The sequence below is a fragment of the Phyllobates terribilis genome, unplaced genomic scaffold, assembly GCF_046119375.1.
Source record: "Phyllobates terribilis strain yellow unplaced genomic scaffold, ASM4611937v1 Scaffold_1__5_contigs__length_1240528914, whole genome shotgun sequence".
Taxonomy (NCBI): Eukaryota; Metazoa; Chordata; class Amphibia; order Anura; family Dendrobatidae; genus Phyllobates; species Phyllobates terribilis.
In genome coordinates, this window is record NW_027362761.1 from 179,648,910 (window position 1) to 179,672,158 (window position 23,249).

At 41.6% G+C, this 23,249-nt stretch overlaps 1 protein-coding gene across 1 annotated transcript in view; it reads left to right on the forward strand.

Moving 5' to 3' along the window:
* Window positions 1-23,249, forward strand: part of LOC141177313 (transmembrane channel-like protein 1) — a 165,239-nt gene that overhangs the window by 111,604 nt on the left and 30,386 nt on the right. The window contains exons 12-14 of the mRNA XM_073660443.1: window positions 8,383-8,511; window positions 14,765-14,832; window positions 15,836-16,075. Of these exons, the coding sequence (XP_073516544.1) occupies window positions 8,383-8,511; window positions 14,765-14,832; window positions 15,836-16,075 (437 nt within the window). The remainder of the gene's footprint in view (window positions 1-8,382; window positions 8,512-14,764; window positions 14,833-15,835; window positions 16,076-23,249) is intronic.

Below are 23,249 nucleotides of genomic sequence, written 5' to 3' on the forward strand. Positions count from 1 at the left end.
AGAAGGGTGCATAGGTCCCTGATCTGAGACCACTCCTCCAGCGTGATTTGCCCCACCTCTGAATCTCGTTGGCCCAGGCTATACGTCAGAACGTATTGCACCAGGGCTTGTCGGTGCTGCCACAGTCGCTGCAACATGTGCAGAGTTGAATTCCACCGGGTAGGCACATCGCATTTTAGCCGGTGAAGTGGCAGGCCCAACGACTTCTGTAGAGATGTAAGTCGCTGAGCTGCGGGATGCGAACGGCGGAAGTCAGCACACAGCGACCGTGCCCTCTGCAGAAGACCATCTAGTCTGGGATAGTGGGCTAAAAATTGCTGGACAACCAGGTTCAACACGTGAGCCATACAAGGCACGTGTGTGACATTGCCCCGGCGAAGGGCCGCACCCAGGTTTGCAGCATTGTCGCACACGGCCTTCCCTGGTTTCAGGTCCAGTGGAGACAACCATTCATGAAATTGGTTCTCCAGAGCTGACCACAACTCCTCAGCTGTGTGACTCACATTTCCCAGACATTTCAATGTAAAAACCGCCTGATGACGTTGAGCCCTACTGCCAGCATAGTAAGGAGGTGTGCAGGATCCCTTCTGCGCAGTTAGAAAGCTTGTGGCATGACCAGACAGGCTTTGGGTGCAGGTGGAAGACCAAGAGGAGGTTGAGGAGGCAGAAGCAGTGGAGGAACTTTGACATAAAGAGGATTGACGCACAACTCGTGGGGACGGCAAGACTTGGACAGCAGCCCCTTGTCCTGCTGTCACCATAGTTACCCAGTGCCCAGTCAGCGACATGTAACGCCCCTGTCCATGCCTACTCGTCCAAGTGTCTGTGGTGAAATGCACCCTGTCACACACAGAGTTTCTCAAAGAAGCGGTGATGTTGTGTGTGACATGCTGGTGGAGCGCAGGCACACCTTTCTTTGAGAAGTAGTGCCGACTGGGCATCTGGTACTGGGGCACTGCGACGGACATAAGGTCTCGAAAATCCTCTGTGTCCACCAGGCGGAAAGGCAGCATTTCTGTAGCCAAGAGCTTGCAGATGGTGAAATTCAACCTCTTAGCTTTCTCATGGCTAGGAGGAAATGGTCTTTTACTTGTCCACATCTGAGGGACCGAGAGCTGGCTATTGTGCTTAGACGGGGTTGATAAGGGTGTCCCCGGCAAACTGCCGGTCTGTGAGGAAGATGCAGGCGGACATGTTAGGTTGCCTTGATCCAAAGGTGGTGCTATCGATGTCGGACAGCGCTCAACACCAGCTGCTGTTACCACCTCCAAAGAAAATGATGACCTGCCAATCACGCTGGCTGTTGCGGGTAAAGAGGTGGCAGGTCTGCGCCCCAAAACAGGTGTGACTGCTGCCCCCCCAGTCACAGAGGATGAAGAGGCCGCGGATGCACAAGATATGGCAGACGGTGGTTGGCCTGGCCGGCTAGGCCGCATTGTAGCACACTGAGCTTCCCACTGCAACTTATGCTTCATGTCCATGTGCCGGTTCATGCATGAAGTACTCAAACTATGTATTTTTTGGCCTCTACTTAGCTTTTGCTGAGAAATGTTACAGATAACACGAGTTTGGTCATCTTTATCGATCTGAAAAAATGCCCAGGCTATGCAAGGCTTAGCACCCATGCGACCTGAAGAGCCACCACGACTTGTGGTGAGAGGCAGAGTTGTGTTTGAGGATGCAGTTGTTGACGTGCTTCCAGTACTACGTCTCTGTCCAGGAAGGCGCAACCTGACCTCGTCGTCACTAGCATCTTCCTCCACCTCCTCTGCTGACCTCATCTCTTGGTTGACTGTGGGTTGACAGTAAGTGGGATCTCCAACCTCATCATCATCACCCTGTGTGTTATCACACCCGTCGTCCTCAGAGCCAACCTGTTCCTGCCCTGACAAAAAACTAAAGTTGTCACTCCAATCAGGTATTTGAGTCTTATCATCGTCTTCCTCATTGTCTCCACCAACAGGAGTTACAGTTTGGGAATGAGGGTCTACATTATGGTCAGAACCTTCTGCGTCTGGTCCTGGATCCGACTCATAAAGATTCTGGGCATCAGTGCAGATCATTTCCTCGTCTGGATTCACAGAAGCGCTGGAGTCGACCTCTGATTCCCAGGCTATAGTATGAGTAAACAGCTCTGCAGACTCAACCATCTGTTCTACCTCATACTCAGACGGGCAGCTGGAGATTTGGGAGCTGTGAGGAAGCAAGTGCGATTTGGGTGACACCTTTGAGTACTGGAGTATTGGTGATGTTGAAGTTGATGTGGAGGAGAGCCCACTTAAAGGAGCACTTGATATCCGTTGAAGCACCTGCTGTTTTTGTGCCTCATCTGGAATTTGTAGCGATTGGCGTGGCCGTAAGAAAGGGATCTTATCACATTGTCCGCTAAAAGAAGTAGACATTTTAGTTTGGCTGGAAGATGGTCTTTCTTCTGCAGATGTTACTGTTGCTTTAACACCTACCCCACGGACACAACCTTTTTTCCCCTTCCCAACACGCCTATTCCCCTTTCCACCAGCAGCAGGCCTTTTTCCACTCATTTTGGTGGTTAACTAATTCACAACTCTGGAGTTGTTTGCACAAAAAAACAATGGATGGTAACCGAGCAGAGCTGAGTGGCCAAACTGTGGTATTAGGCCAAAACTATTGGCTGGGTTAGATGCAGAAAAAAATATATTCAGTTTGCAACCTGATGGAGGTCAGTATAGATGGACTAATACAACAAGTCCCACACACAGCTAGAAGCCCAAATATTTTTTCAGAGGTACTGTAGATGCAGATACAAATTATTTTTAATTTGCAACCTGATGGAGGTCAGTATAGATGGACTAATACAACAAGTCCCACACACAGCTAGAAGTCCAAATATTTTTTCAGAGGTACTGTAGATGCAGATAAAAATTATTTTTAATTTGCAACCTGATGGAGGTCAGTATAGATGGACTAATAGAGAAAGTCCGACACACTGCTAGAAGGCCAAATATTTTTTCAGAGCTAGATGCAGAAAAAAATTATATTCAGTTTGCAACCTGATGGAGGTCAGTATAGATGGATTAATAGAACAAGACCCACACACAGCTAGAAGCCCAATATTTTTTCAGAGGTAGATGCAGAAAAAAATATATTCAGTTTGCAACCTGATGGAGGTCAGTATAGATGGACTAATACAACAAGTCCCACACACAGCTAGAAGCCCAAATATTTTTTCAGAGGTACTGTAGATGCAGATAAAAATTATTTTTAATTTGCAACCTGATGGAGGTCAGTATAGATGGACTAATACAACAAGTCCCACACACAGCTAGAAGCCCAAATATTTTTTCAGAGGTACTGTAGATGCAGATACAAATTATTTTTAATTTGCAACCTGATGGAGGTCAGTATAGATGGACTAATACAACAAGTCCCACACACAGCTAGAAGCCCAAATATTTTTTCAGAGGTAGATGCAGAAAAAAATATATTCAGTTTGCAACCTGATGGAGGTCAGTATAGATGGACTAATACCACAAGTCCCACACAAAGCTAGAAGCCCAAATATTTTTTCAGAGGTACTGTAGATGCAGATACAAATTATTTTTAATTTGCAACCTGATGGAGGTCAGTATAGATGGACTAATACAACAAGTCCCACACACAGCTAGAAGCCCAAATATTTTTTCAGAGGTACTGTAGATGCAGATACAAATTATTTTTAATTTGCAACCTGATGGAGGTCAGTATAGATGGACTAATAGAGAAAGTCCGACACACTGCTAGAAGGCCAAATATTTTTTCAGAGCTAGATGCAGAAAAAAATTATATTCAGTTTGCAACCTGATGGAGGTCAGTATAGATGGATTAATAGAACAAGACCCACACACAGCTAGAAGCCCAAATATTTTTTCAGAGGTAGATGCAGAAAAAAATATATTCAGTTTGCAACCTGATGGAGGTCAGTATAGATGGACTAATACAACAAGTCCCACACACAGCTAGAAGCCCAAATATTTTTTCAGAGGTACTGTAGATGCAGATAAAAATTAGTTTTAATTTGCAACCTGATGGAGGTCAGTATAGATGGACTAATAGAATGATGCTATGCCCAAAAGATTTTACTTCACTAGGTGCAGTAAAAAAATTGGTATTCTATACACAGGTGGTATATCTTGCAGCACAGATAGGCTACTCCACTGACTAACACACTCTGCAATAGGCCAAAAAGGATTAGCTTTGCTAGATTCAGCCAAATGCTGTGAAAAAAACTTGCACAGCACTGGCACAGACCTGCCTGGCAAAAACTGATAGGAACTGATGTAACCTAGTCCTGAAAAGGACTCCAATTACAATTAGTCTTTACTCCCACAACCTATCTATTTAAGAGCGCAGACCTCCCTGATAAAAGTCGTAGGAAATGCTGTAACCTAGTCCTTAAAAGGACTGCAATCACAACTATTCCCTACTCCCAAGCTATCTGTATATTTGTGCGAAAATTGGCTTGAAATTAACAAGGTATAGCGCACACAGCAACAGCGGTGCCGTCTAACACGCAGCTGCAGCAGTGAGAAAATGGTGGCGACGGGGAAAATGGCTTGGTCTTATAGGGCAAGGACATGTGACATACACTGCCAATGACACATGCCCTTGCTTGTGTGAAAAAAAGCACTTCGCTCCGTGTGTGCGCTGCTGATAGGCTGACAGATTGCACCTCCCCACTGCAAATGCGGGAAAGAGAAAAAAAAATGGAGATCTTCATTGTTCCTGCAGAGATCCATCCCCTGCCCCTCCCCCCACCCCGCTGTACACTCAAACTGCGTATTAACATTAATTTTCATCATTACTGAGAAAAAATCCAGTTATGATTTTGGTGCACGAACAGTTATCGAACATAACCTCGAACAGCCGAATTTTTATCAAATTGTTCGTGTTCGCCGAACGGCTCGAACACCGCCCAAAACAGCTCGAATTTGAGATTGGCGAACAGTTCGAGTAGAACAACGCTCATCTCTAATAAAGAGTAGATTAGAACCGTGGAAGAGGAAAACCACAGTTATTGTTTACTGGGATATACCACACTTTTTTAAATAGAGATATTTGCGGCTGAACAGTGAGCGACACACTCAAACTGCTTTTTTTTTAGATACCAAAGGCCCAAAACTGGATAGTACAGCGATTTGACCCGTGGAACTGCGAAACCACACTGGGATGTCGGGCCTACACAAGACTATTTTCAACAGATATATTTTTGTGTCACAACAGTCAGGAGACACTACTGTTTTTCTTTACGGAAAAAAATACCAAAACCTGAATAATAGAGATGTTTTACCGTGGAACATCAAAACCACAGTAATAATTTACTGGTGTATACAAGGCTTTTTAAAATATATATATATTTGCGGTTGAACAGTGAGCAACACACTCAAACTGTTTTTTTTAGATACAAATGGCCCAAAAGTGGATAATACAGAGGTTTGTACCGTGGAACTGCAAAACCACACTTGTATTTCTCGGGCCTACACCAGACTATTTTCAACAGATATATTTGTGTCTGAAAAATCAGGGAGACACTATTTTTTTTTTTTTTTACAGCAAAAAATGCAAAAAGCAGGATAATAGAGATTTTTTACCGTGGAACAGCAAAAGCACACTTCTGTCTCTCTGGCCTACACCAGACTATTTTCAACAGATATATTTGTGTCTGAAAAATCAGGGAGACACTATTATTATTTTTATACAGCAAAAAATGCCAAAAACAGGATAATAGAGATGTTTTACCGTGGAACATCAAAACCACAGTAATAATTTACTGGTGTATACCAGGCTTTTTAAAATATATATATATTTGCGGCTGAACAGTGAGCGACACACTCAAACTGTTTTTTTTAGATACAAATGGCCCAAAAGTGGATAATACAGAGGTTTGTACCGTGGAACTGCAAAACCACACTTGTATTTCTCGGGCCTACACCAGACTATTTTCAACAGATATATTTGTGTCTGAAAAATCAGGGAGACACTATTTTTTTTTTTTTTACAGCAAAAAATGCAAAAAGCAGGATAATAGAGATTTTTTACCGTGGAACAGCAAAAGCACACTTCTGTCTCTCTGGCCTACACCAGACTATTTTTAACAGATATATTTGTGTCTGGAAAATCAGGGAGACACTTATTATTTTTATACAGCAAAAAATGCCAAAAACAGGATAATAGAGATGTTTTACCGTGGAACATCAAAACCACAGTAATAATTTACTGGTGTATACCAGGCTTTTTAAAATATATATATATTTGCGGCTGAACAGTGAGCGACACACTCAAACTGGTTTTTTTAGATACAAATGGCCCATAGAACTGCAAAACCACACTTCTATTTCTCTGGCCTACACCAGACTATTTTCAACAGATATATTTGTGTCTGAAAAATCAGAGGCACACTTTTTTTTTTTTTTTGGGGGGGGGGGCACCAAAAGGTTAATAAGATGGGTATTTGTACATTGTGAAGGAGGAAAAAAAAAGAGGATTTAGATAAAAAAAAAGGATTTTTCCTGGCCCCCGGGACCTGGAGCTAAGTCCAGCAATTTCAGCAACAGAAGCAGCACACAGGACTGTAATGCAGCGTTTGCTGGTATAACCACTGCGTCTCCTATACAGCCTGCCTGTCTGCCTGCCTGATATACCTGGGATGGATATTAGTCCTGAGAAGGACTGTTTGTTTGATCTGGCAGACTCTACACTAACTATTTTGCAGGATATATCTCTCCCTAAATCAGCAGCGCTGTCCCTACACTGTCTGATCCGGAGCGACTGTGTCCAAGATGGCGGCGCCCGGTTTTAAATACTCGAGGTGACGCTGTGCGGCCAGCCAATCACTGTAATGCCCACAAACAACACGGCTGCGGCATTACAGTGACTGGCTGGCAATCCCTGCATGTTCATTGGCTCTGTAAAGAGCGCCAAACATGCAGGGCGGAGACCCGAGCTCCCGCCCGAGTAACCCGGAAATGCTCGGTGCTCGCCGAACATCCCGAGTAGCGTGATGCTCGGGCGAGTACCGAGCAGTGTCGAGCATGTTCGCTCAACACTAGTTAAAACTAATGGTGTCATCAGTGCTCAGAAATATAGCTGTATACTTAGCCATCATGAAATTCCATCAGGGACGTTTCTGATTGGCTCCTAATTTATTTTACAGCAGGAAACCAATCCCAAATATACAACCAATGTTATTTAGAACATTTTTCAGCATGAAGAACAATGAGTGATGATCAGAGCCTTGATCTCAACATCATCGAGTCTATCTGAGATTACATGAAGAGACAGAAGGATTTGTACAAGCCTACATCTACATAAGATCTGTGGTTAGTTCTCCAGGATATTTGGAGCATCCTCCCTGCCAAGTTTGTTCAAAAACTGTGCAAGTGTAATTAGAGGAATTGATGATTTGAAGCTGTTTTGATTTCTTCTTTGTTCATTCACTTTGCATTTTGTTAACTGAGAAAAATAAACTGTTAACTCATTATTTTTGAACACAGTCTTACTTTGCAGCATTTTTTCCATACCTGCCTAAAACTTGCACAGTGCAGTAGATAATTCTTGTTACTTACACCAAGTTACCTGTCTTCTTCCCTCTGTGTAAATTCTCTTTTAATGGGTTTATATGTATTTTGATTATAGATTAATATACAACATATGTAGGGAGTTTATATGTTCTTCCCGTGTTTGCATGGGTTTCCTCCGGGTTCTCCGGTTTCCTCCCACACTCCAAAGACATACTGATAGGGAATTTAGATTGTGAGCCCCAATGAGGACAGTGCCCATAATGTCTGTAAAGCGCTGTGGAATTAATAACGCTATAGAAATGTGTAAAATAAAATAAATAAATATTTGTTTAATTGTATTTATGGCCCTATATGTTTCCTCTGTGATTGGCTTGTAGTTTTATATATATATATATATATATATATATATATATATATATATACTGTATGTATATAGTTTTATATATATATATATATATATAAAATTAGTCAATTAGATCGAAATCTTCTCAAATATTTGTTACAGATAGGATTTCCACTTCAATACAAGGGATTAGGTTCCAAACTGGCTGCAAACTGTTTTATTGTTGTAATATACTGCATCACAGTAAAAAAAATAAATCCTCAACCATCTGGGCAATATCTAATCACATTCAATCAGAAGCTGTGAGCCTTCTCCTCAGCACTTTAAACAAAACCTAGTCCATACCATTCACTATATTTTGGTCATCGTGAATTGAGAAAAATCCTGTGCTTGCAAACTGATCTCTAGGTTGCGCTATTATATTCTATACATCTTATGTATATTAATTGTATTGGGTACAAGTATCACAAATGTGAAATCTTTGTAATTTGCTTCTTATTCTAGGAGTTTGTACGACTTACAGTAAATGATATTATGACGACTTATGTCACTATATTAACTGGTGACTTTCTACAAGCAGTTTTTGTACGTTTTTTTAATTATTGCTGGTGCTGGGATCTGGAGTATGGATGGGTATGTAACTATTTTGTCTACAACTTCAGTCTCATGTTCTAGGGTTTCCTTCTTCAGGTATATTTATTGTATAGATCTTCATACTGTATGGTATTACATTTTGGTGATATTTCCTTCTCAGACATAAAAGCTAAATTTTTTTAACATATTGATACCAATATATTGAAATTTTGCAAGAAAAGTAAAAACTTTATTGACTATAAAAATACTTTTATAAACAGCCTATAGAGGACATCAATTGTCTATTGAGCTTAGGATGTTTTGTTTGTAATATAGCAAGAGTTCAGGTGCGGACATATCATTGGTGCATCCTGTCCGACCGCACAGGGGCACAAGAGGTAAAGGGGCCCATTTCTACCTCCAAAGCAGGTGGAGTTGTGCATTATGATGAGATCTTCGACTGCAAAGAGCCCATATAATATTTTTGCAAAGGGGCCCTTTTCTGTGTGTGTCCTTCAGTGCAAGAGTTTGAAGCCTTCTATTTTTGGATATCGGTTGTGGCCAAACAAGGGCTATCTACCGTGTTTCCCCGAAAATAAGTCAGGTTATGTTATTTTTTACTTCGAAAGTTTCTAGTTGTTTTTTTTATATTTTTTTCATATTTTTAAAAACTTTTCTTTTTGCTGAATTTAACCCCTTTACAACCCAAGGTGGTTTGCACGTTAATGACCAGGCCAATTTTTACAATTCTGACCAATGTCATTTTATGAGGTAATTACTCTGGAACGCTTCAAGGGATCCCCTGATTTTGAGATTGTTTTTTCGTGACATATTTTACTTCATGATTATGGTAAAATTTCTTCGATATCACTTGCGTTTATTTGTGAAAAAAATGGAAATTTGGCGAAAATTTTGAAAATTTTGCAATTTTTAAAATTTTAATTTTTATGCCCTTAAATCAGAGAGATATGTCACACAAAATACTTAATAAATAACATTTCCCACATGTCTACTTTACATCAGAACAATTTTCGAACCAATTTTTTTTTTTATTAGGGAGCTATAAGGGTTAAAAGTTGACCAGCAATTTCTCATTTTTCCAACAAAATTTACAAAAGCATTTTTTTAGGGACCACATCACATTTGAAGTCTCTTTGAGGGGTCTTTATGACAGAAAATACCAAAAAGTGACACCATTCTAAAAACTGCACCCCTAAAAGTGCTCAAAACCACTTTCAAGAACTTTATTAACCCTTCAGGTGTTTCACAGGAATTTTTGGAATGTGGAAGAAAAAAATGAACATTTAACTTTTTTCACAAAAATGTTACTTTAGACCCAATTTTTTTTATTTTCACAGGGGTAACAGGAAAAAATGGACCCCAAAATTTGTTGTGCAATTTTCCCTGAGAACGCCATTTGACTTTTTGAATGTAAAATTTTGCGTTTGGGGAGTCCCTGATGTGCCTAAACAGTGGAAACCCCCCACAAGTGACACCATCTTGGAAACTAAACCCCTCAGGGAACTTATCTCGATGTGTGATGAGCACCTTGAACCCCCAGGTGCTTCACAGAAGTTTATAACATTGAGCCATAAAAATAAAATTTTCACATTTTTCCCACAAAAATGTTTTTCAGCCCCCTCTTTTGCTTTTTCATAAGAGTAACAGGAGAAATTGCACCATGTAGTTTGTTATGCAATTTCTCCTGAGTAAGCCGATACCCCATATGTGGGGGAAAACCATTGTTTGGGCGCACGGAAGGGTTCGGAAGGGAAGGAGCGCCATTTGACTTTTTAATTGTAAAATTTGCTTGAATAAATAGCGGATGTGCCCCTAATGTGCCTAGACAGTGGAAACCCCCCACAAGTGACACCATTTTGGAAACTAGACCCCTCAGGGAACTTATCTAGATGTGTGGTGAGTACCCTGAACCCCCAAGTGTTTTACAGCAGTTTATAACATGGAGCCATGAAAATAAAAAAATCCAACTTTTCCCACAAAAATTATGTTTTAGCCCCAATTTTTTTATTTTCACAAGGGTAAGAGGAGAAAATGGACCCCAAAAACTTTTGTGCGATTTCTCCTGAGTACGCCAATACCTCATATGTGGGGAAAATACAGTGTTTGGGCGCACCGCAGAGTTCAGAAGGGAAGGAGCACTGTGTGACTTTTTGAACGCAAAATTGGCTGGAATCGAGAGCGGACGCCATGTCGTGTTTGGAGAGCCCCTGATGTGCCTAAATAGTGGAAACACCCCATTTTGGAAACTACACCCCTCATGGATTTTATCAAGGGGTATAGTGAACATTTTGAATCCAGAGGTACGACACAGAATATGATAACATTAGGTCATTATATTGAATAAGTTGTCATTAGTCTTGAGCGTAAGTGCTCGCTATTTGAGTTTGCATTGTGTACTCGGGTATGCACCAAGTATCGCAGGTGCTCAAGTGACATGCTCGAGTCCCCGGCCGCATGTTTCACGGTTATTAGACACCCAAAAAAAACATGCGGGGATCACTCATGCATGGCAGGCAATCCCCGCGAGGTTTTTTTGTCCGCGAAGCGTATGGGGCGGAGACTCGAGCATGTCACTCGAGCACCTGCGATATTCAGTGCATACCCGTGCACCCGATGCAAACTCAAGTAGAGAGCACTTGCGCTCAACACTAGTCGCCATGTCGTCATCTTTTTTTTTTTTTACTTTTGAAAAAAATCCCAACCCTAAACCTAGCCCAACCCTAACCCTAGCCCAACCCTAATCCTAACCCCAACTTTATCCCTAGCCCAACCCTAGCCCAACCCTAACCCTAGCCCAACCCTAACCCCAACCCCAACCCTAACCCTAGCCCAACCCTAACCCCAACCCTAACCCCAACCCTAACTCTAACCCCAACCCTAACCCTTGCCCAACCCGAACCCTAGCCCAACCTTAGCCCAACCCTAACCCTAGCCCAACCCTATTCCTAACCCCAACTTTATCCCTAGCCCAACCCTAGCCCAACCCTAACCCTAGCCCAACCCTAACCCCAACCCTAACCCTAGCCCAACCCTAACCCCAACCCTAACTCTAACCCCAACCCTAACCCTTGCCCAACCCGAACCCTAGCCCAATCCGAACCCCAACCCTAACCACAACCCTAACCCTAATCCCAACCCTAACCCCAACCCTAACCCTAGCACAACCCCGACCCAATCCTAACCCGAGAGTTTATTTTTTACGCCGTTCTTCGTGCGGTATAAGTGATTAGACGACTTTATTCTTCGTGTCGGTGCGATTACAGCGATACCAGAATCATATCGGGATTTTTTGATTGACAGCTGTCACACACTAAAAGACGCATTTTTTTCTAAAATCTAGTTTTTGCATCGCCATATTTTGAGAGCTATAATTTTTCCATATTTTGGCTGACAGTCATGTGACGGCTTGTTTTTTTCAGGATGAGTTGATGCTTTTATTGGTGTCATTTTCAGGCACGTGACATTTTTTGATCGCTTTCTATTCCGATTTTTGGGAGGCAGAATAAACAAAAACCAACAATTCAGGAATTGTTTTTTTCAAAAAAATTTTTATGCTGTTCTGCGTGTGGTAAAATTTATAAGGTTGCTTTATTCTTCGTGTCAGTATGTTTACAGCGGTACCACATTTATATTGTTTTTCTATGTTTTGGCGCTTTTACACAATAAAAGCTATTTTATAGAAAAAAATATTTTTTTGCATCGCTTTATTCTGAGAGCTATAACTTTTTTATTTTTTGGCTGATGGAGCTGTATGGTGGCTTGTTGTTTGCGGGACAAGATGATGTTTTCAGCGGTACCATTTTTATTTATATTCCTCTTTTTGATCGCGTGTTATTCCATTTTTTGTTTGGCTGTATGATGATAAAGCATTGTTTTTTGCTTCGTTTTTTTTTACCGTGTTCACTAAAGGGGTTAACTAGTGGGACAGTTCTATAGGTCAGGTCGTTCCGGACGCGGCGGTTCCAAATATGTGTACTTTTCTTGTTTTTTTGTTTTTGTTTTTTCATAATAATATTTATTGATGGGTACATTATATTTTTATTTTTGGTGGATTATTATTATTTTTTTTTTATATTTTTACAATTTTTTTTTTTTTCACTTTCTGACATTTTTTTTGCTTTTATTCTTTGTCCCACTATGGGACTTTCACTTTTTTTATTCTGATCGCCAGTATAGCACAGGGATGGAACACCATCCCTATGCTATACAGACTGTCAGCGCTGAAGATGCAGAAGATATTTTGGTCATGCACTGCGCATGACCAAAATATCTTCCTGCTGTCTGGTGACCCGGATGTTGTCATGACGACATCGGGTCATCATGGCAACATCCGGGAAGCCACGGCAGACAGAGCTGGAGGCCGGCAGGAGAGGTGAGTATCCCGATCACCTCCCCTTGCCACCGCAATGCTGAGATCGACTTCGATCGCAGTATTGCAGGGGTTAATGTGCCGGGAGCGGTGCGGGACTGCTCCCTGCACATAGCACCGGGTTTCAGCTGTGACAATCAGCTGACACCCGGCGGCGATCGCGCCCGCACAGCCTGTGTGCGGACACGATCGCAAAGACATATTAATACATATCAGGCTCTTAAAGCCTAGGGGGCAGATACGTATTAATACATCTTGGGCTTTAAAGGGGTTAAAGGGGTTTTCCCATGAACGAAAGTTCATTTTAATCAATAGATCTTGGAATAATAATAACGTCCACAATTGGATGTTTAGATAAAATGTTCCTGTGCTGAGATAATCTTATAAATGTGCCCCTGCTGTGTACTGCGTAATGGCTGTGTCTGACCATGCACGGAACACTGTCTGATCATACCACAGCTCCTGGGCAGGGAAGGAAGCAAGAGAGTATACAGACATTACAGCAGGGAATCACAGCTGATTCTTTCTTTGGAGTAAGTCATTTCCCTGCCTGTTTCTAAACAATGTTTTACTTCAAAGAAAGAATTAGCTGTGATCTCGTGCTGTAATGTCTGTATACTTTTTTCTTCCCCCCGTCCAGGAGATGTGGTATGATCAGACTGTGTTCCGTACATGGTCAGACACAGCCATTACACAGTACACAGCAGAGGCACATTTATAAGATTATCTCACCACAAGAACATTTTATTTAAATACATCCAATTGTGAAAGTTATTACTATTCCAAGATCTACTGATTAAAATTAATTTTTGTTCGTGGGAAAACCCCTTTAATAGTCTCTTTAGGAGACTTGAAGCTACAATCATCCGATCACCTGTGCTATACATAGCAGTGCTGAAGCACTGCTATATATAGCAGAAATCACGATCTCCTATGAAAGCCGGTCATGAATTTCATGATGACATGCATGGTGTCTTCTGCAAACTCCCAGCTATCATGACAATCTATTGGTGCCCCGCGATCACAGGACAGAGGTGCTGATGGGTGGCCGGAAAGACGCACTTCCGGCTGGAGTGTGTTTAATCCCTCTCTCAGAGATTGGCAGTGGGATTGAACTGGTTAACAGCCGGTGGTGGAGAGAAAGCTGGGGACTCAGCGTCGGAACCTGCATCAAAGTCAGGGAGCACGTAACATGACATAAATATACATGACGTCAAAAGGAGTTAAGCAGTCTTAATTCAGAATGTAAATGCTGGGGTCCCTAAGAGAGTGGGTATTTGGCCAGTTTGAACTCCCCCTAATGCTGGAGCTGATTGCAACTAGGACTTATTTTTGGAGTATGGCTTATATTTCAAGCATACTCTAAAAATCCTGTAAAATCAAGCAAGATCTTTTTTTTAGGGTAGGTTTTATTTTCAGGGAAACATGGTGTGTGATCTGTGGCAATATTTCAATATTATAGTTTATAAGAAACATAGCATTTCCAATAAACCAATCTAATATATTGCACTTTGCATTTTTAGTAGTCGAAAAAGTCCTAAAGATTATTAATCAATATGGCTTTTATGATAAATGTCCTTTTTAACAAAGCAATTATTAAATTTCACTGCTTTACCTGAATGCCCAACTTATATTTTTGGATCCAGTTGGATGAAATATGTTTGGAGGGCTCCGCTGCTGGAATAAATTGATTCTTTAACAATGATGATAATGATAATAAGATTTTTTTTATTGACAACGCGTTTCAAGTGAAAAAAACAGATGTCCACTTCTATTCTTGTAGCACTGTTAGTATTCAATAATTTTCAATATCAATTATGTATAAATGCTAATTTTCTCTGTATCGAGTGCTCTTCTGGTTTATGACAAGTAAATATTAACTTGTATTAATTTTTACATAACATTTTTTATTTATATTTTCAGCCTTCATACTGTGAATTTGATATCAGTGGTAATGTGTTGGGACTTATTTTTAACCAAGGAATGATTTGGTAAGTGCATTCTGTTGCAAGTCTTGATGATCACTGCAATAACCCCAAAATATTAGGTTACATATACCTCTTTATGAATTAAATGTAACCACATTCTTTTACATCAGGTTTCTAAAATGTGGAAAAAATTATATTTTCTTTATATTATACATACCATATAAAACTGTAAAGATTAAATGCTCCCTCTAATTTCATACAAATTCATCTCATGTGATAATGTGGTAAATAGGCAAGTTGTAAAAAAAAATTATTTAAAAAATGTTGTCTTACCCCTGAAAAATCACTGAAAAATGTCAGCTACTCTATATTTTTCTTCTGCTGATCTCTACCTGTTGTTAAATGCAATCTATTTCTAACTGAGGATATATAGTATTGAGAGAGAGATTACAGGAAGCAGGAGGGATCTTTGTCTCTCTGCTCCTGCTCTCCTGTTTGTCAAACTGTATAAAGGGATACTAGAGATGCCAACTTTCAGTTCAGGCCAGGCAAACTATTGAACAATGGCAGGTGCAATGCATGCTGGGAAATGGGAAAAAGAGGTTTTATAGTAGTAGCATAATGGTAATGATTAGTGACATGCTTGTTACTCGAGATTTATGAGCATGCTCGGGTGTTTTCCGAGTATCCTCAGCGTGCTCGGGTGTTATGTTTGAGTCACACCGTGAGCATGATTTGTGACTGTTTGAAAGCTTTAATGCATGTGAGGAATGCCTGTTTCTTAGGCATTCCTCACATGTATTAAAGCTGTCAAAGAGTCGCAAATCATGCGCATGGAGTGACTAAAACATAACACCCGAGCACGCTGAAGATACTTGGTGAGCACCCGAGCATGCTCGCCGAAAGGGTTATCAGAACATACTCGCTTATCACCAGTAATGATTTGATGGGCCCAATATTTGACATTGGATAATCCAATAGTGTTATTGTAATACCTGTGAATGATTTATCTGTTATTCAAAAGAAAATTATACTGTGTATTATATTTTTATTTATTTTCTTTTAGGATGGGGTCATTCTATGCGCCATGCCTTCCGGCCATTAATGTGTTCCGTCTTCATACGTCCATGTATTTACAGTGCTGGGCAGTGATGTGTTGCAATGTTCCCCATGCGAGAGTGTTTAAAGCATCCAGATCCAACAATTTCTACATGGCAATGCTGCTCTTCATACTGTTCCTAGCTATGTTGCCAGTCATCTATACAATTGTTTCCATCCCACCCTCTTTTGATTGTGGGCCATTTAGGTGATTATTTTAATTTAAACTTCTCATTTTACCCTTTAATAAACATAAAAAAGTTGCTCACCTATTAGATCATGGTCCTAATATATAACTAGGTCACCAGGGCTGAAATTGACACAAAGGTACAGGAGAGCTGGGCCAGCAGAAAGCAGTGACAGGGGGATGCCTATTGAAAGTTACATTTACACATGAAAACACAGAACGATGGACATTCAAGTCTAAACTCCAGTGTAAAGTTGACATTATGTATGTGAAAAAAGTGTGAAAATATGGAGAATGTCATATTTGCGGAATAATTTGCATATTCTTCCCTTTTTCACCTATCACAACACTGTCTTTTAAAAGTTATAGGTGAAGGTGTGTTGCCACCCATGTCCAGACAGATTTACACCAGAAATTAGCATAAATTATATTGTAAATCTACACTGGCCCACGGCTAGCTTAGATTTGATTTTCTATTGCAGAGATGACCATAGATGAGCCCAATTTATTAAGGGGCGGGCTCCTCTTAATAAATTGAGCACATCTTAATCAAGTGGGATTTTCATAAATTCCCCTCAAATATATTTTTGTATGTTAATTTGACACCCAAAGTGCCTTAGGCAATAGGCAGGGGCAAAGTAAAAAAGGTGGTAGGGTGCTAGATTTTGTAAGAAGTGGCCCACAGTATTCTTTTGTGAAAGCAGAATACATTTGAAAGTGAATCTGACAGCTGCAGGTTAAAGGGAACCTGAACAACGGGCAGCATGCATCAGACCGTGGCTGTATGATCTCAGCCATACATGTTTAACTCTGAATCGCTGCAGCGTTTCAGAGTGAAACATGGTCTAATAGAATTCAGGGACCAAGCCCCACCCACTGCCCTAGACTGACAGGTCTCTCCCTGCGTTTGTGTATGGGGAGAGACCTGTCACTCCAGAGGTGAAGTCGGTGGGTTTTAAACTACAGTACAGACCAAAAGTTTGGACACACCTTCTCATTTAAAGATTTTTCTGAATTTTCATGACTTTGAAAATTGTACATTCACACTGAAGGCATCAAAACTATGAATTAACACATGTGGAATTATATACTTAACAAAAAGGTGTGAAACAACTGAAAATATGTCTTATATTCTAGGTTCTTCAAAGTAGCCACCTTTTGCTTTGATGACTGCTTTGCACACACTTGGCATTCTCTTGATGAGCTTCAAGAGGTAGTCACCGGAAATGGTCTTCCAACAATCTTGAAGGAGTTCCCAGAGATGCTTAGCACTTGTTGGCCCTTTTGCCTTCACTCTGCGGTCCAGCTCACCCCAAACCATCTCCATTGGGTTCAGGTGTGGTGACTGTGGAGACCAGGTCATCTGGCGTAACACCCCATCACTCTCCTCCTTGGTCAAATAGCCCTTACACAGCCTGGAGGTGTGTTTGGGGTCATTGTCCTGTTGAAAAATAAATGATGGTCCAACTAAACGCAAACCGGATGGAATAGCATGCCGCTGCAAGATGCTGTGGTAGCCATGCTGGTTCAGTATGCCTTCAATTTTGAATAAATCTCCAACAGTGTCACCAGCAAAGCACCCCCACACCATCACACCTCCTCCTCCATGCTTCACAGTGGGAACCAGGCATGTAGAGTCCATCCGTTCACCTTTTCTGCGTCGCATAAAGACACGGTGGTTGGAACCAAAGATCTCAAATTTGGACTCATCAGACCAAAGCACAGATTTCCACTGGTCTAATGTCCATTCCTTGTGTTCTTTAGCCCAAACAAGTCTCTTCTGCTTGTTGTCTGTCCTTATCAGTGGTTTCCAACAGCTATTTTACCATGAAGGTCTGCTGCGCAAAGTCTCCTCTTAACAGTTGTTGAAGAGATGTGTCTGCCGCTAGAACTCTGTGTGGCATTGATCTGGTCTCTAATCTGAGCTGCTGTTAACCTGTGATTTCTGAGGCTGGTGACTTGGATAAACTTATCCTCAGAAGCAGAGGTGACTCTTGGTCTTCCTTTCCTGGGGCGGTCCTCATGTGAGCCAGTTTCTTTGTAGCGCTTGATGGTTTTTGCAACTGCACTTGGGGACACTTTCAAAGTTTTCCCAATTTTTCACACTGACTGACATTCATTTCTTAAAGTAATGATGACCACTCGTTTTTCTTTACTTAGCTGCTTTTTTCTTGCCATAATACAAATTTTAAAGTCTATTCAGTAGGACTATCAGCTGTGTATCCACCAGACTTCTGCACAACACAACTGATGGTCCCAACCCCATTTATAAGGCAAGAAATCCCACTTATTAAACCTGACAGGGCACACCTGTGAAGTGAAAACCATTTCCGGTGACTACCTCTTGAAGCTCATCAAGAGAATGCCAAGAGTGTGCAAAGCAGTCATCAAAGCAAAAGGTGGCTACTTTGAAGAACCTAGAATATAAGACATATTTTCAGTTGTTTCACACTTTCTTGTTAAGTATATAATTCCACATGTGTTAATTCATAGTTTTGATGCCTTCAGTGTGAATGTACAATTTTCATAGTCATGAAAATACAGAAAAATCTTTAAATGAGAAGGTGTGTCCAAACTTTTGGTCTGTACTGTATGTTTTTCTCTGAAATACAACAGCATTTAATAGTTAAACATATAAGGTTGGAATCATGCAGCCAGTGCCAGATAAATCCTGTCTGTGGATCGGGCAGCATGTATCAGCTGTCAGTTTCCATTTATATGACATAAAGGGGTTGTCCCATCAGAAAGCTCCCCTGACCAGGGCATATAGACAACATGAAAGGGGTTCTTCTCTTAAGAACCTCTAAAGTCTATAGACTCCCTTTAGATATCATAATTTTTTTTTGTATAAATCAATATTACACATGAAAATAAGAATCTTTGCAATATATCTTATCTCTAAAATCTGCTACTTTCTCCTCCTATACCGTTCATGATTAAAATCTGTTTTTAGTGAACACAGATTTTCAGCTCACTGAGGTATAAAACGAGAGTCCCTACTAGACATTAGCGTATCGATTCATAAAATAGCTATTTTGTTAGGTTCTCTTGAGGGTCGGGAAAGGTTAAAATAAAAAACATTATACTTCCCTTTTCTTATGCTGCTTCCGCCACCGGAGCTCCCCGGTTCTCCTGTCTATTCTTCTGTTCTTCCATCGCTCTACTCTGGCAGTGAGGCCAATCTTAGGCTCTGATTGGACTTACACGTGTGTGTGTTTGTGAGTGTGTCTGGGGGGTTGACGCATGCCATTAAAATAAAGAAAATATTACACTTACCTTTCCTCGCCTGTCCTTTTGCCTTCACAATCACCTCTGCTGCCGCAGCTTCCTGGTCCTCATAGGCCTCAGATTGGCCTCATTGCTGGAATAGCACGATATAAGAAAAGACCTGTGCAGAGCACCTGGGATCAGTGGCAGTAGCAAAGGTGGCATGAAGGTCATTAGAAGAAGATAAGATAGGTGAGTATATAGGACTTTTTTTAAAAAAAAAACAAAACCTTCCCTCCACTTACAGCAATCAAGGTAGTTTGGATTTGAAACAAATTTGTTTGGAATCAAATCTGCAAGGGAAATTCAAGGAAATCTGCCCAAATGGAGTTTTGGGTGATTTGCTCATGTCTAGTCCTTGCTTATAAAGTTCTATGGAGAGGGAAGTGGGGCGAGGTGATAGAAGTCGACAAAAACATTGTGCTGCATCTCCTAAAACCACAGTTACACTTCAAGGACTAACACTAGCATATAAATCGGACAAGTACAATGTGAAAAAGAAGGCATTGTTTCCAATGATGCAATGCAGATCCGCATGTTTTTTCTTAGCTGTATTCGGCATGAGAAAAAAAAAGCACAACATGATGCTATTTCACTCTGACATTGGATGGGTGTGAGAAAAAAAATCAGATGCCATATAGTCATGGCATCTGATTTTTATGGATACTTTGCAATTTTGTAGCATAGGACACTGTAAATAGTCCTGTAAAAGATGAATAGCTGCTAAGTAAAAAACGGATTGTATACAGATGACAAGTGAGAAAAAAATTGTCCCAGTTTTCTGGATGAGAATGGGATAGATTTTTTATATACTAGTGTGAACGAACTGTGGCACCCCAGGGGTCCGGTTGCCACAGTGGCATTGCCTCCCTCACAAGGGGTGATGCTAAGCCTGGAAGCAAGGAGGGGTCTCCTAATCAGGTTTACCAGCCTACAACACTTTCTGTTATGATCTGCTACAAGCACTAAGGAAAGACAGGAGATCTGTCCCTACAATAGAACTAAGCTGGATCCCTACGATGTAACGGGGAACCTGATCCTGCGATCAGACCCGCTAAAGTCCTCGGCTAGTCTGAACGAAGACCTATAGATGTGAGGTAGGGATCCCTACAAGAACTAGGAACTGGGAGAAAGATGGACACCTCCTAGCAGAAATTGTAGCAGAAATAAGACAAACAAACAACATAGAACATAGAGGTCCGAAGACCTAGCAAAACTGACTGAGAAAGGTAACAGAGCACCAAGCTAGCTCAAGAGTAGAAATTACAATGAAGTCCAGCAAGGCCAGGAGGGCGGAGCCAGATTAAATAGGCAAAAAAGGTCATGTGACCAGCAAACTAGAAAAAACCTAACAGGAGAGTTCTAACAGTACCCCCTCTTCTAAGAGGATCCTCCGGATCCCCTAGGCCCGGGCTTATCAGGAAACCTCCTGTGAAACGCTCTGACAAGTCTGGAAGCAGAAACATCATCCGCCCTCACCCATGAGTTATCCTCGGGTCCGAAACCCTTCCAAGCGACGAGATACTGCAAACTCCCTCTATACCGTCTAGAATTTAGGATGCTGGAAATTTCATATTCCCCGTCCTCCACCACCGGAGGAACAGTGGCAGAGGCGTCACCATCCAACACATCAGCTCTTTTCAACAGAGAAACATGAAACACCGGATTAATCTTCCAGGAGGTAGGAACCTCCAACCTAACAGCAGATTGGTTAACTATCTGAAGCACCTTAAAGGGCCCTACAAACTTGGGACCCAATTTTTTAGAAGGAATCCTCAATCGCAGATTCTTAGAGGACAACCAAACCATGTCACCAATAGCAAACGAAACCTCTTGCCGTTTCCTATCAAAGTACCTCTTAGATTTTTTGTTAGCCTCCTGAAGATAATAATAATATAATAATAATAATAATAATAGTTTATTTTTATAGCGCCAACATATTCCGCAGCACTTTACAAATTTTAGGGGGGACTTATACAGACAATACAGAATAAGCATATCTCATATCGAAAGGAGTGAGGGCCCTGCTCGCGAGCTTACAGTCTATGAGGAAGTGGGGGAGACACAAAAGGTAAAAAGTACATATATTGTATAATGCAGCCTTGATATACTGAATAGGATAAATAATAATACATGGACTGGTCGCCAGCCAGTATGTGTGCAGTCCTGACAGAGGCTTTTATGTGCATGGTTGGTTTGAACCCGAAGTTGAAGAAGATTTTAATATGGGGGAAAGCTGGGATGGACAGAGTGTGTTTAGGTGATACGCCAGTCTAAAGAAATGTGTTTTTAGGGTTCGCTTGAAACTGTGGGTATTGGGAATTAATCGAACTGTCCTGGGTAGTGCATTCCAGAGAATTGGCGCAGCACGCGAGAAATCTTGGAGACGGGAGTGGGAAGTTCGGATTATGGAGGATTTTAGTTTCAAGTCATTTGCAGAACGGAGGGCACGTGTAGGGTGGTAGACTGAGACAAGGGAGGAGATGTAGGGGGGTACTGAAGCATGGAGCGCTTTGTGGGTAAGCGTGATAAGTTTAAAACGAACTCTATATTGGATGGGCAACCAATGCAATGACTGGCACAGGGAAGAGGCATCTGAGTAGCGGTTGGCGAGGAATATGATCCTGGCTGCTGCGTTCAGGACGGATTGGAGAGGGGAGAGTTTAGTAAGAGGGAGACCGATTAGTAGAGCGTTGCAATAGTCAAGACGAGAATGAATAAGAGCGACCGTAAGAGTTTTTGCCGAGTCAAAGGTGAGATAAGTCCTGATTCTTGAGATGTTTTTGAGGTGTAGATGACATGAACGAGCGAGTGATTTGATGTGAGGAGTGAAAGAAAGATCTGAATCAAAAATGACCCCAAGACAGCGGGCTTGTAGCTGGGGAGTAATGGTTGAGCCACAAACGGAAATGGCAATATCGGGCACAGGTAGGTTAGTGGAGGGAGGAAAGACGAGGAGTTCAGTTTTTGACAGATTCAGTTTTAGGTAGAGGGAGGACATAATGTTAGACACAGCAGAAAGACAATCACTGGTCTTTTGTAGTAATGCAGGGGTGATGTCCGGAGCAGAGGTGTATAATTGGGTGTCATCAGCATAGAGATGGTACTGAAAACCGAATCTACTGATTGTTTGTCCAATAGGAGCGGTGTATAAGGAGAAAAGAAGGGGGCCTAGTACTGATCCTTGAGGAACCCCGACAGTAAGAGGAAGTAGGGAGGAGGAGGAGCCGGCAAAAGACACAGAGAAGGAGCGGTCAGAGAGATAAGAGGAGAACCAGGAGAGAACCGTGTCCTTGAGGCCAATAGTGCGGAGCATAGTGAGGAGGAGCTGATGATCCACAGTGTCGAATGCTGCAGAGAGATCCAGGAGAATCAGCAGGGAGTAGTGACCATTAGATTTAGCTGTTAGTAGATCATTAGAGACTTTAGTGAGGGCAGTTTCAGTAGAATGTAAAGAGCAGAAACCAGATTGTAAAGGGTCAAGAAGAGAGTTGTCTGAGAGATAGCGGATTAGACGGGAGTGGACCAGGCGTTCCAGGAGTTTAGAGATAAAGGGAAGATTGGAAACAGGTCTGTAGTTGGCCGTGCAGTTCTGGTCGAGGGATGGTTTTTTAAGTAATGGTTGTATGCTGGCGTGTTTAAAAGAAGAGGGAAAGATACCAGATGAGAGGGAAAGGTTGAAAATTTTAGTTAGGTGAGAGGTGACAGCTGGAGCAAGGGACTGAAGGAGATGTGAGGGAATAGGGTCGCTGGTGCAGGTGGTAGGGCGAGAAGATGCAAGGAGCCTCATCACTTCATCTTCCGTGACTGGTTCAAAGTCAGAAAATGAGCAAGATACAATGTGGCGGGGGGGAGCATGCATAACATTTGGGGATTGGGAGAAAATTTCCTGTCGGATATGGTCAATTTTTTCTTTGAAATAGTTAGC